This window comes from Chelonoidis abingdonii, chromosome 3 (genome assembly GCF_003597395.2).
Source record: "Chelonoidis abingdonii isolate Lonesome George chromosome 3, CheloAbing_2.0, whole genome shotgun sequence".
Taxonomy (NCBI): Eukaryota; Metazoa; Chordata; order Testudines; family Testudinidae; genus Chelonoidis; species Chelonoidis abingdonii.
Genome location: NC_133771.1, coordinates 81,017,197 through 81,030,662, shown reverse-complemented (window position 1 = coordinate 81,030,662; position 13,466 = coordinate 81,017,197). Strand labels below are relative to the sequence as shown.

The following is a 13,466-nucleotide window of genomic DNA, read 5'->3' as shown; positions in this document are numbered from 1 at the left end:
TCTCTTAGATGCAAAGACAAACACAAATCCTAGAAAAAATGTTTCCACAAGATAGATGCAATTACAGACATTGCAGCAACTAATGGAATATAACGAACAAACTTATGAGGATGAGGTAGAACGAGGGAAAATAAATTGCACTTTGAATCATTTCACTTTCAATTTCTATTTAAAAACATATCTGCACCAATCCTATTTTTAGAATGCTAGCAATCAATATACATTTGGACAAGAAGAGTTGACTTAAGGTCATATGTTCTCTAAAAATCATGCATTAAAAGTGGCATATTGTTACACAGAATTTTCCACTGCATACATGCTTGGTACAGAGCAAGGGTATGTTCAAGTTTTCTGCAAGCTAAGTATCAGAGAAATTAACTGCAGTATTCACAAATACACTTTCTATTTAAGCATAGCCAGCTTTTTTGCCAGATCATGGATTAGGATCAGAATTAAGTAGTTACTCGGGATTTCAAATCAAAATCAGTGGAGGTTTGAGCAGAGACTGAAAGCAAAATAAGGCAAATGTAAAACGATCTGAGTCCATAAGTTTCTTGTGGTGGTTGAGAAAGCTTTTCCTTCACCATAGTATCCATGAAGTCCTGACCAGTGGAATTATTCCAAGTGATAGACAGTTTGGTGGAGTTGGGGGAGGCGTCACTTTGAAACAGAGTTGAATGTTGATTGTGACAAAGAGTTTTCTATCTATCTTGTGGAGAAAATCAATCAGAATCTGACTCGACTTCCCCTCCCATAGTAACAGAACTAAGCTGGGGATTACTAATACATCTTCTCTGGTTACAAGTTTCAACCAGTAGTGCTCACTGAGATACTAGAGGTGCAAGAGTTTAGGCCCATGATCTACAAGATGATCCCTTTTCCCTCATTACTGGTAAAATCAAGCAGGGCAATAGACCACTCTATTGTAGACAGTTAATGTGTCCTAATGGGAAGGCAAGGTGCCAACTTCCCTCAAATTGACAGAGTTTAGGGTCATGTTCAATGAACTATTGCTTGATGACAACAATCTAGGCAGCTACTCTCCAGCCTCTGACCTTCCTTTTCTGGTAATGGTAAGTGTGAAACTTCTGGTGAAGTCTTCCGACTTCTTGGACCCCATTCAGTCTGGTTTCCACCCTGTGTATGGCATGGAGACTGCATTAGTTCCACTGGTTGATATCATCCTCCTAGCGATGCACAAACATTTCTCACTGATGATTGTGTTTAGATCTATCAGCAGACTTTGATAGCACTGACCATGAGGTTTGCTGACTCACCTGTGGACCTAAGTTGGGGTGGATGGGATTGTACTTGTGTGGTTCCATTCTTCCCTCTCAGAGAGATCCCAGATGATGGTACAGGGCAATTGATCATCAGCCCTGAGGGTTCTCTCTCATGCGGAAGTCCACAAGGTTTCATTCTGTCATCCTTCCTCTCAACATGCATGTGAGGCCACTGGGGGGAGATAATGAGACAATTTGGGCTGCAATGCCATCAATCTTAGATGACATACAGCCCTACATCTCTGTTTTGTAAAACAAAGATGGTGCAATCTTTTGCACTTCCAGTGTCTGGCTGAAATAGGGGTGTGATTGAAGTTCTATCCAGAGAAGATAGCTGTTATACTGGACAAATAAAGGGAAGCATTTAGAAGATTGTAGTTTCCCTCGCTATTGTAGGTTCTGCTCAACCTTGTCAATGAGATTTGCTGTCTCAGGGTTCTTCCAGTTTCCTGAGTGATCCTGTGTTTCCAGTGGCCAGGATTGTCATTTCTCTTTTGAGCTTTGCTAGATAGTGACAACGGTTTCTACCTGATGCAGACCTTGTCACAGTTATCCAGATCTTTATGTCCGCCAGTCTGGATTATTGCGATCCATTCTATATGAGGCTACTACTGAGGACAAGTCAGAAACTAAAGTAAGTGCAGAATGCTGTTGAATGCTTATTAGATGGTCATAGAAATAATGGAGCATATTACTGCAGGTCAGGCACAGAGCTGATACTAAGCAGATATATAACAAAAAACTCAGCACTTCCCATATTCTTCAATGTGCAATTCAAAGTATTATTTTAATTTAGAGGTGCTATGTGGCTATGGTTCTTGCTATATAAGAGTTTCCTTGACTTCCTACAGTGCCTGATCCTAGCTGTACTAAAGTCAGTGAGCTAGCTGAGATCTTTTGCAATCAGCTTTTAGATCTGAAAGTCTGGTCACTCAGGGTTTAGCATTCTCAATCACGGTTCTGAATTCACTCCCAGCTTGTCCAGTGAAGCTCAGGTTTCTTGTCCCTCAGAGTACAGTATAAGGGAGTGATTGCAAGAAGTGTAATGAGCCTTCTTTTGTGGCAGGATGTACATGCAACAACTTACGTTCAAAAATATTCACTGTGGACCTACATACAGTGTAAATCTCAAAACAAATAAACAAAAATATTTATACAACAGAGCCTTTTGGAAACTGACTAATCAAATTTTATGAAGTTATGTCTAAATATCTTTATGTATATTTGTGAATGCTGAGTTAAAATTATCTGCAAAATATTGACTGTAAAATATTTAATACATTTTAGAAGTGAATAAGGTTATATAGTACTTTTCATAAAAAAATATGGAATGTCCTTGGATCATACTGAATAGAGTACTGGTACTAATCTCATATACATTATTTCCACTGTGTTAGCAAAACTGGCAAATGATAAATGATATGCTTTCAGATTGTGCTAGCTAATACAACATGAAAATGCATTTCCTGTTGCAGGGACCAGAGCTGTCTCAACACCAGCTCCAATCAGCTGAGATTGCTAACACTATGCTGAAGTGAGTTAAATGAACAGCTATCCTAATTTTGATCCGGGGTTGTTGACCTAAACTTAATTGTGGGAGATCCCAGTATTCTGACCTAGTGTTTGTATTGCCCTTACATTTAATGTAAATAACTGCAAATGCAAACATTTAAAAATATCCTCATTTATAGACAGGACTTACTTGATGTAAAATCAAAAGAGAAACAATAAGTGAGTATTAGGAGGACTTGCATTTTGAGAAATATGGTAACATTTTTTTCCCTTGAGAACAAATGAAACATTTTTAAGAAGAGCCAAGAATTACATTTTTTATAGTTTCTGCTTTCCCTTGGTAAGAGGAAAGCCAGCATGAAAAAGTGAATTGACAAAGAGATAATTTTTAAAAGCAACATTACATTTAGCTGTGTAGAAAGCATAAAAAATGTTCATAAATCAGAACTGGAATTTAGAACCAGATCCTGCAATGAGCACACAGATGGGCAGGACCTCTAGACCACTGAAGTCACATTCATATGTATGGGCTTGCAGGATCCAGGACCTTACTGTGAAATAGTTCTCAAGGAGGCCATAATCAACTAGACAATTTAAAATATGTTTCTCTATTCTCTTGTTTATACTTCTCAATGAATTCAAATTAAAAGCAAAATACCTCTGTGTCATTGTTCATTGTCATTGTTAAACTGCAATCAAAAGTCAAAATAGAGATCATGTTTGAAATGTTTTATTGTTTGAAAATTGTTTGAAAAATGTCAAGTCAATCAAATAAAAATCTTCATTTCCATTGTTTTGCTCTATTTGTTACACTTTGGGCTTTTCACATCTTTAACAGCATAAGGTTTTCTTTTTACATTTCCTACCATAGCAAAATATCCCTCTAAATATAAGCAGTAAAACAATTTTAAAGAGGGCATTGCATTAGAATTCAGCTCTCACAGTATACACCAAAAAAACCACAAAAAACAAAAAACACCACACACACACAAAACCTTCCTTATGGACCTCAGGGACTCGGGAATGAGAAGAGCTTCCGATTTTCCATCTGCCTATCTGCAGAATGCAGATGCATCAAGATTGGGAAAATGTTCCATTTATGAACTGTCACAGCTGTCCCTCAGCTGCCATTCTGTTATTCCCAGCCAACTACAAGAACTCTCGGGTTATGCTAATAGAAAATATAATATCATTCAGGTTGCATCATGATTTTGTGTTTTTATAAAGTTTATTGGGATACATTTCCTGGATCTCCAGGTTTTGATTTACCAACCATCCCTACACTTTTTATTCATCTGCAGCTGATGAACATGCTCTTCAACTTTAAAATCTTTTGAACGTGCAGACCCTGAAAAAAAAAATCACTTGCTGGGAATTACTTTGGTCTTCATTCAAAAGTGTTATAAAGCCCAGACCATATTATCAAAGCTTTTTAAAAATTAAATGATCAGGATATTTTCTGAACAGTAATAATGTTAATATAATTCATTTCATTCAGCTTTATAATTTTTCAAATAACAGCAAGGAAGAGAGTTTAATAAAAAAGAATTTGGCCATATCTGAGAAAATGATATGATGAAGAAAAAGGCCTGGAAGGGTAGAAGAAGGATTGTAAAATTCAGAACATGAAATTGTTGTACCAGTTTCAATTTTCATGGTTTTGAACATAACCGTTAAAAAAAAAAAAGGAAAAGCAGATTTCTACATGTTCTGACTTGCATATTTCATGTTCACAACACTTCCGTAATAATAACCTTGTTTCTGGAAGGTTGTTTCATTTGTGGTACAAATTAGCTACATTATGTACACTCTGTGTTTGACTATCTGTAAAACTAAATACTGGGTGAATGATGACCAGCATTTTTCCAAACCTCACGTGAAAGAGGGGTATTCTAAATCCTAGTGTGTGAAATTTATCCTTGTGTAAAAGGGTCTCTTCAAGCAAACCTCATGTTAGCAATAAAATTAAAGCCAGAGTTCTTGGGCTTTACGTGGGAGAAGTACAAGCATGGCCTGGAGCCAGTATATAAAGCTGCAGCAAAGCGGTCTTTCAGTCTGTGATCTGAAATAGCAGTTGCAGCCACTCCATACCATTTACATAGGGCCTGGAGCTGCTGGTTCCATAGCCACTTCCCTAGCACACGCTCATGGTTGCCCTGCTCACCAAAGTATGCTTGGCTGGCACGGATAGGAAGTACAAACCCTTTCTGCATGTGGTGCTATCATAAAATAATATTCTGTATGGTCTTGCAGTGGTCTTCTGCTTTAGGACGAATTTCACTCTAAAGGCTTACATGGTACAGAAGTACCTGGGTGATTTGCCCCCAAAGAGATTAAATGTACAGCTCCCTTATTCAATAGTACCTGATAATTTCCAGTAGGCACTAAAATTAGGAGAGACGGTATCAAATGGAAACAATCTCAAATAATTATATTTTGAAAGGATAATAATGAAACAAAATCTATACATTACCAAAATAAGAACCATCAATATATTATGTTAAACATTACTATTTTTCAAGATCAACGTTCTCTTTTCTAGCATGATGTAGAAAACTCTCAGGCTTTCAAAAACAAAGATATGTAATGAGACTAAAACTATGACACACTGAAACAATTATATCAACAATAATTATACTGGTAATTGTTTAAAATGGCTTTTGTGTCTTAGATTGCTTACTCACTGTCCTCTAAGTGTCAACTTAATGTTACAATCAGGGAGCAAGTCATTCACTTAGAGAAGCAATTATAAAATGCAAATGGCTGAGCATTTCTTGTCAAGATTGTCATAGAGAACAAAGGTCTGCTTCACAACGTCTCCAAGTAGATGACACAATTTTGTGTTTGTATTATAAACAATAAGGAAATGATACCAACTTTTGGGTTTTGAAAAGACTAATGAAAGAAGTGAGGTGGACATTTTGACACATAATTTCTATTAAAAATTGGCAATTAATTTTCCTTCTAAAAAATACAATACACCATCTTGTGGTTGCTTTAGGGTGACCAGATAGCAAGTGTGAAAAATCAGGATGGGTGTATAGAGGGATAATAGAGTCCTCTATAAGATAAAACCCCTAATATCTGGATAGTCTCGATAATTTCAGGACATCTGATCAGCCTGTTGCTCTGAAGGAAAGAAACTTAGAGATTTTGGAAACTTCAGTGTCCAGACATCCTGCTCCATCACTTGGACTGGAATTTTAACCCTCTGCTATAAAGAAAGGTAATAGTATATTGCCACAGAGCCAAGTTAGAATTCCCATTGGGATTCAAAAGGGAGCTAGATAGATTCATGGAAAATATGTCCATCAATGGCTATTAGGGAATGGTGTCCCCAGCCTCTGTTTGCCAGAAGCTGGGATTGGGTGGACAGGGCATGGATCACTTGATGATAACCGGTCTGTTCATTCCCTCTGGGGCACCTGCCATTCTGCCATTGGCCACTATCAGAAGACAGGATACTGGGCTTGATGGACCTTTGGTCTGACTCAGTATGGCCGTTCTTATGTGGGGAAGTCAGTGGAAGTTTTGCTGGCTAGGTTTAGTACTTTTCCTTTAAGATTTCACAAAATAAAGTACAGTCTATCAAGTACATCAAATGTTTGTTCAATTTTTACTTTAGATCAGAATGTAAAATAACTAGTAAAATCATTGTTACTTTTCTGTGCTTCATGGAAGGCTGAACGCTGCTCTGTCGTACACTGTGCAGCTCATTAAAATTGTTGGAGCTGTTGAACAAGTTTTCAGAGATTAAAAAAAATGTAGCTTATACATTGTATATGGCAAAGTTCACCTCAACCTGCTTTTTCAGTCTCTGTTACAAACATTTTCAGGGACCACATACTGCCTCATTCAGTATTCAGAACTCCTTCTTACTTCAATGGAATCTGCAACTGCAAAAGAAGGCAACTCACCCTATATGACCTACATATATATTCACTGCTACGCATTTTCACTTTGGTCCAGTCCTCCAAAATGATGGGCACCTTCAACTCTCATTGGTAGGGTGCTGTGAACTAAACAAGTTAGACTTAAACCATCTGAACTCAACTGTGCAGAGTTGAGCCCTACAGTCTTAACTGTACAGAGCTCTTCTAAATCGGTCTTGCTTGGCATAGGCAAGTTAGTTATGGAACACAATAAGATGCAGATTTATTTATTTTTCACTATTCTAATACTCAGCTGTAAAATAAATCATAAACTTACTACTTGATGGTATCATTCCAGTAATGATACTGTCTGGGGATCTGTCCTGCTTTGAGCAGGGGGTTGGACTAGTTGACCTCCTGAGGCCCCTTCCAACTCTGATTCTATGACTCTAATATTCTGTTGTTGTTTTTCAGATATGGTCTAAGAAACTTGTATTTGTCAGAAATATCTGATCTTGATCTTGTCCAATGAAACAAATAGATCAGTATATAACTGCACAGCTTCTCACTTTTATGTTTACCAATGAGCCTTCTGCCCTTGGTAACATAAGTAGTCATTTTCAGCACAATGGGTTTCTGGTAGTACAACTGACTCCATGCACTGCTGATTTTCATTTCTTCAGATTTGTATAGTCTAGCGAATTCTTAATGGACTAGTGCACTGGTAATCTTTTTCAAACAAATAAATAAATCAAGGTGGGTGCAAATGATTGACAATTTTACTCTGATCATTCTTGTCTTTGCTTTTTAAAATAGTCAGTAAAACACAAATTCCTCTTTGCTTGGAGAACATGGTGATGAAATGAATGAAAATGTATATCTGAAAGTGATGTCTGACTCTTTCCCAAAAAGACAACCACTAGTTACATGTGTTCCTTACAAGTTTCTTTCATGTAAATCAGGTACATGTAAGATCTGAGCCTCTGTTCTACTAAATTTAAAAACATTGGTACAAATAGCACAATTAGAGTTTTGCCTTCTGGTTTTTTGAACACAGCTTCATTTTACAGGGATCTATCCTGCAACTGGCTTCAGACTGGCAGACCCTCTACCCACGTAGGACCCCATTGACTTTGATGGACACATGAATCTACCCTGTACACCCAGTTGGAGAGTTAAGGCATAATATTAAAATGTTGTTTACTATTTTAGGAAAAAAAGCATCTAATCTGAAAAAAGTGCATCTAAATTAAGCACACAAAATGTGCAGTGACCTGCTTAATTACCCATGCTGCAGGTGTAATTCCACATATTGCACCTGCTAAAAGGCAGGCATACTTTTTATCAACAAATGGTCATTTGCTTTTTGGGTTCAAAGGCTGAAATCTATTATATTTATTTTGTTTTCTTAGCTACAAACAAAGAGATTGATCCTGTCTCTCCCCCCACATGTGGAGCTACCATTGGCCAAAATGGTGGTTCCAAAAAAGGAGAGCTTGTAGCATCAGTCCCTGAAACACAGATAAGGTCATATTTTCTTCCTCACCTAACCTTCCTAGTGCAGTATCCAAGGATAAGTCATGCTGTTAGCTTCACACCTAATAATAGCATATAAGATGAAATATGCATGCAACCCCTGTAAAGCATTAATCAATTTACATTATAAAATTCTCATCAAAATAGTCCCAGTTTAGTAAATGGGGCTTTAATTTTTTTTTCAGACCACCTAAACAAAAATATACTGAAGTTAATATTAAGTAAAATACTTGTAGAGTGGATAAAGACATTGCAATGTATATGAATTATATAAAACAAATGGTAATTTTTTTAAAAAAAAATTGTTTCTGAAATACAGAACTCCAGAAGTAGGTTGACAGAATTGAATATTCCTATATTCTTATAAATTAGAGCAGGGATCGGCAACCTTTGGTACATGGCTCATCAGGAAATCTGCTGGCGGGCCAGGAAGGTTTGTTTACCTGCAGCATCCACAGGTTTCGCTGATCGCAGCTCCCACTGGCCACAGTTCACCATTCCAGGCCAACGGGGGCTGTGAGAAGTGGCGGCCAGCACATCCCTTGACTCTCGTGGCTTCCTGTAGCCCCTATTGGCCTGGAATGGTGAACTGTGACCAGTGGGAGCTGCGATCAATGAAACCTGTGGATGCTGTAAGTAAACAAACCTTCCTGGCTGCGTGCCAAATGTTCCCAATCCCTGAATTAGAGCATCTGAGTGTTCACTTTTCCTCTCCATAATTAGTTTTGTAGAGCTTAATAAAATCTACCGATGTCCAAATTTTGTTTAGGAACCTGCGACCTCATATTGCCTTGTTGATTAATACCAAAGCTTTCTTTAGCAATGTGTTATTAAAAATTAAGACTTTATACACAAAGAGCTAGTTATATTCATATAAATTCAGAAGTCTCAAAAGATAGGCCTTAGATTTTTCTGATATATTTCAAGTTACAAAAATTCACAGGTAGCATCTGAAAATCAGTATCAGTACAAACATGCCTTCTGGATTTACTACTGATTTTAATAAAATAAAGTATTAAAAATAAGGATGAACAGAGGTCACAAGATCCTCCAAAAATGTAAAAAAAAACAACCAGTAAAAATACTACATTTTCCCCAAGTTTTTAAATGTAAATTAAAAATATGGCATATAAATAAAAGCTATACTCTTCAGTTCAATTTTAGATGTTATATATGTGCATATACATATTTATTATGCAAAGCTGATGATTGCACCCAAGAATTCTGCAAGAAAATACCAGACCTAGCAACAGTTCAATTACCATATTTGTGCAAACGAGCAGTACATGACAAGTTAACATTAGCTGTTTCAAAAATGGATGAATTCAAGTTACAGGAGTTCAAATTGTAATCAGTAGTAAATCCATAAAAAATAATATTGATCTAATAATTTACAGATGCTACCAGACCAACTTGTCAAGTGTAAACATCTTCAGGAAAGGACATTTTTATAGAGACATTTCTAGACCTCTGACTTTGAACTGATACACAGTTTTGACTTTAAAAAATCAAATTTATCCGTAGAAGATTAATTTATTTCCCATTACAGTTTCTCATTTCTTCTTCATCCATAAAATTAACTGCAGTGAACTTCCAGGAGTAAAAAGCTGTCTTTTTTCAGGCTCGTATAAGAGGAGAAATAGTCACTTGTCCTGAAAGCTGGCTACAATTAAACATATTAAAGAGAAATTAAAAGCTGTATGTGCGACACGTCAGATGCTCTGTTGTGAACCATTGTTACAGAAATACTATACTAGGGTATCAGAACAGGATATCAGAACAGCCCTTCATTGGATCACCAAAAAGCTTAAAAACTGATCTGATTATAACAAAAATATTAAATTAAATGGAAAAATACAATATTTACCTTTTCCAACTGTGCATTTTTTTTTGATTTGTACAAAAACTCCCCCACTGCCACAAAGACAGAAAGCACCAATCCAGCAGCCAGAACGATGAAAATGCCACCAATATTTTGAACTCCCAGAGCACTGGCCTCTTTACTCTCCTCTTCTGGACAACCATTGCCTCTCCACCACTTCTCCTTCATCATGTGGAGCTTGCCTTCCTCTTGCAGCTGAAGAATTGCTATAGTGATCTTGTCTCTGTATGGAGAGCCTGCAAGAGAGTAGACGAAACATGCAGTGGACCAAACTATATTTTCAGAAGAGTAAAAATGTTTTAGTTCAGCCCTGAGAAAGATATAACAAAAATCCTTGTCATGATTCACAATTTTTTAGGCATGTTTTGATGGATGAAAGAGCATGTTTTTTAAATCTTTTTCAGATCACAGAATATGAGCCAGTTTTCAAAATTAGTGCATATAACTGAACACACATTTTTGTAGACGATTAACTTATTAATGAAAATACCTCATTTGTGTGCACAAATCCAGTAATTGTGTGTGCACCTGGCTGGTTAAGTAGCTAATTAATCTTGTACATTTTTAAATACCTGTTCTGTGCATGTATACCAGTATCTGAGTGTACATGCAAAAGCTGTTACTACAATTCCTGTAAGCTAAGTAACGTGATTTTGCAAATTAAAACATTCTAAGCATCACTCATTTGTATGACTTCAGAAATTGTAAGCCCTGTACAACCAACCAAATGTAGGATTAGTTACAAGTTACTTAGTTTAACATATCTAAAACTACAGACTATTTGCTTCCAGACCCTATACAAGAACTGATACAAGAAACAGCATTTCAGTTACTTACTTTCCATAGCTAGAACAACAGCTTTCAGGGCAAAACCACCACAGTATGTAAAAGTTTAAGATCACAAATAGCTAAACAGCTATGACATTTACCAGACATTTACCAACCTCACATCAAGAGTGCAGAGTAAGGTGAATACCAAGCAGTGAAGCAACAGGAGCAGAGTTAAAAATGTTTGACTATGTTAATTCTGCATTTCGGTATTTTTCAATTTTTCTTTTTCTTTTTTATTTTACTCCAACATCTCCTGTTTCCAATTCTTTATGATTTCTGGAAACTTAAACATTGATCCTCAGTTGGTGTAAACAGTAGATCCATATAAATTAATGAAGTTTTGAAAATTTAAGAGTCTAGGAAGGTTGTTTGTTTCTTTATTTCCCTTAAGTTACTAATAGGCATTTACATCCTTAACTATACTTTAATAAAGTTTTTTTGTCCCCGCATGAAAACAGGTGTGGCAAATAGCTACAATTACAAAAGATGTTACAAGAGTCTCAAATCTATCACAAATAAACAAATACTATAAATACTACAATATTGTCACAGAGTGAGTCCATTACAGATGTGCAAAACATTGAGGTTTCAGAAATGTTGATTGCTACTTTGTGTCAAAAGAATCATGCTCATTGTCAGATTGTCAAATTGACTAAATCAGTGTTTCCCAAACTTGGGACACCGCTTGTGTAAGGAAAGCCTCTGACAGCTGGACTGGTTGGTTTACCTGCTGCGTCCACAGGTCCAGCCAATCGCGGCTCCCAGTGGCCGTGGTTCGCCACCCCAGGCCAATGGGAGCTGCTGGAAGCAGTGGCCAGTACAACCCTTGGCCCCCGCCGCTTCCAGACCCTTGGCCTGGAGCAGCAAACCACGGTCACTGGGAGCCACACTGGCCGGACCTGAGTATGGGGCAGGTAAACAAACCGACCCAGCCCACCAGGGGCTTTCCCTACACAAGCGGCATCCCAAGTTTGGGAAACACTGCTTTACATGATTCTGGTGCATAATATTAATTTCAAACTTAAGCTCACTATAGTTAACTTTTGTTAACTCACCCTAGATTTGAACTCACACCCCAGGGTAAAGAGGGAGCTAAGGTGGCTACATGCCACCCTTGTACCCTCCTAAAGTAGGATGCTCCAGTGGCTTTAGCCCTTGGGGTCTAAGGTACAGCAGCCTCCCATCACTGTTCTGTGGGTTACAGTATTGCATGGAATCTCTGCAGCTTTGTGCACAGCAGCCCCAACTCTGGAACACTCTTCCTCCTCCCAGTTCCACCCCACTTCCTGCAACAGGACTGGCAAGGGTATCCAGCCCTTTTACCTGGCACAAAGAGGACAGGGTGGAGCTGAGGATACTACTCCAGTGTGTGGGGCAGAATATTCTCTTATATTTGGTCCTCAGGTGTCAAATCTGCTTCCCCTATTGGCCTGATACATTCTGAATCTGTTGTCCTTCAGAGCCCAGCGTAAAGTCCTTCTTTCTTCTTCCGGCTGTGACCAAATGGGAACAATTTATATTGGAGGGGGGTGGGGAGAGAATGTATTTTGCTGTGGGCAAGCTTCTTTATATTTTTATGAGATGTTGTTTTCATTCTTTGTACAGTGCCCAGAGACTTTGCAATGAGCACTTTACAAATTAAATTAATTAATAAATAATGTGAACAGAGGAGGCTTTTATTTTTGGAAATGCAGGGAATAAATCACTGACATCATTCATAAGTGCCCTCTGCTTTGAGACTTTGTGTCATGTTTAGGGATATAACAGAGCCACCTGTTTTATTGTTGCTATTTTTTCTGGATGTCCAAATAAAAGGCTTTAAATTAAACTGGATACCAAAGTGAATCTGTGTGAAAGAAAAGATTCTTAACTCAAAAAAGTCATAACACATCTTGTGAGAGGTGGCAATGCTATGTATATCATCCCACAAAGGGGACTCTCTCTTCATGAGCTGTCTCTCTAGAGTGCCCCTCAAAATTATAGCAACTATTGGTTGCAGTTTCTTATAGTGTCTTTCTTTTTGGTTGATTAATAAACTGTAGGGCTTGTCTACGTTGTGCATTAGTCGATACCGGAGAGGTGTAAATTCTAGTGTGTACCAGTGTGCTGTGCAATAACAAGTGCTGGCATCCATGTATGAAAAGGGGCATTTGTGCACACACAAGAATATTTATTATTCACTATTTGTTATTTAAAATATTTCAGTTGCCCAACTGGAGAGCAAAAGCATCACCATGGTCTTGGGTGCCACTGTTATTAAAGTGAAATGTTTGCAAAATATCTAGAAGTTGAAATGTTTTAGTGTACACCGTGCACAAAATTATCAGTACAGATGGCAGAAAACTTCAAGTCTGATCACGAACAATTGACAAAAAACTACATTTGTTGACTAATTTATTTGTAACACACTACTTAAACAACTCTAATAATGACAGGTTTCACAGTCAGCAGCCGTGTTAGTCTGTATCCGCAAAAAGAACAGGAGTACTTGTGGCACCTTAGAGACTAACAAATTTATTTCAGCATGAGCTTTCATGAGCTACAGCTCAC

At 37.5% G+C, this 13,466-nt stretch overlaps 1 protein-coding gene across 1 annotated transcript in view; it reads right to left on the bottom strand.

Annotated features, from left to right (window-relative positions):
• Positions 1 to 485: 485 nt before the first annotated feature.
• The window catches only part of GRIK2 (glutamate ionotropic receptor kainate type subunit 2), a 600,313-nt gene continuing 587,332 nt past the window's right edge, over positions 486 to 13,466 (bottom strand). Inside the window, exons 17-18 of the mRNA XM_032799954.2 lie at positions 10,071 to 10,321; positions 486 to 1,455 (exon numbers count right to left, since the gene is read on the bottom strand). Of these exons, the coding sequence (XP_032655845.1) occupies positions 1,234 to 1,455; positions 10,071 to 10,321 (473 nt within the window). The 3' untranslated portion in view covers positions 486 to 1,233. The remainder of the gene's footprint in view (positions 1,456 to 10,070; positions 10,322 to 13,466) is intronic.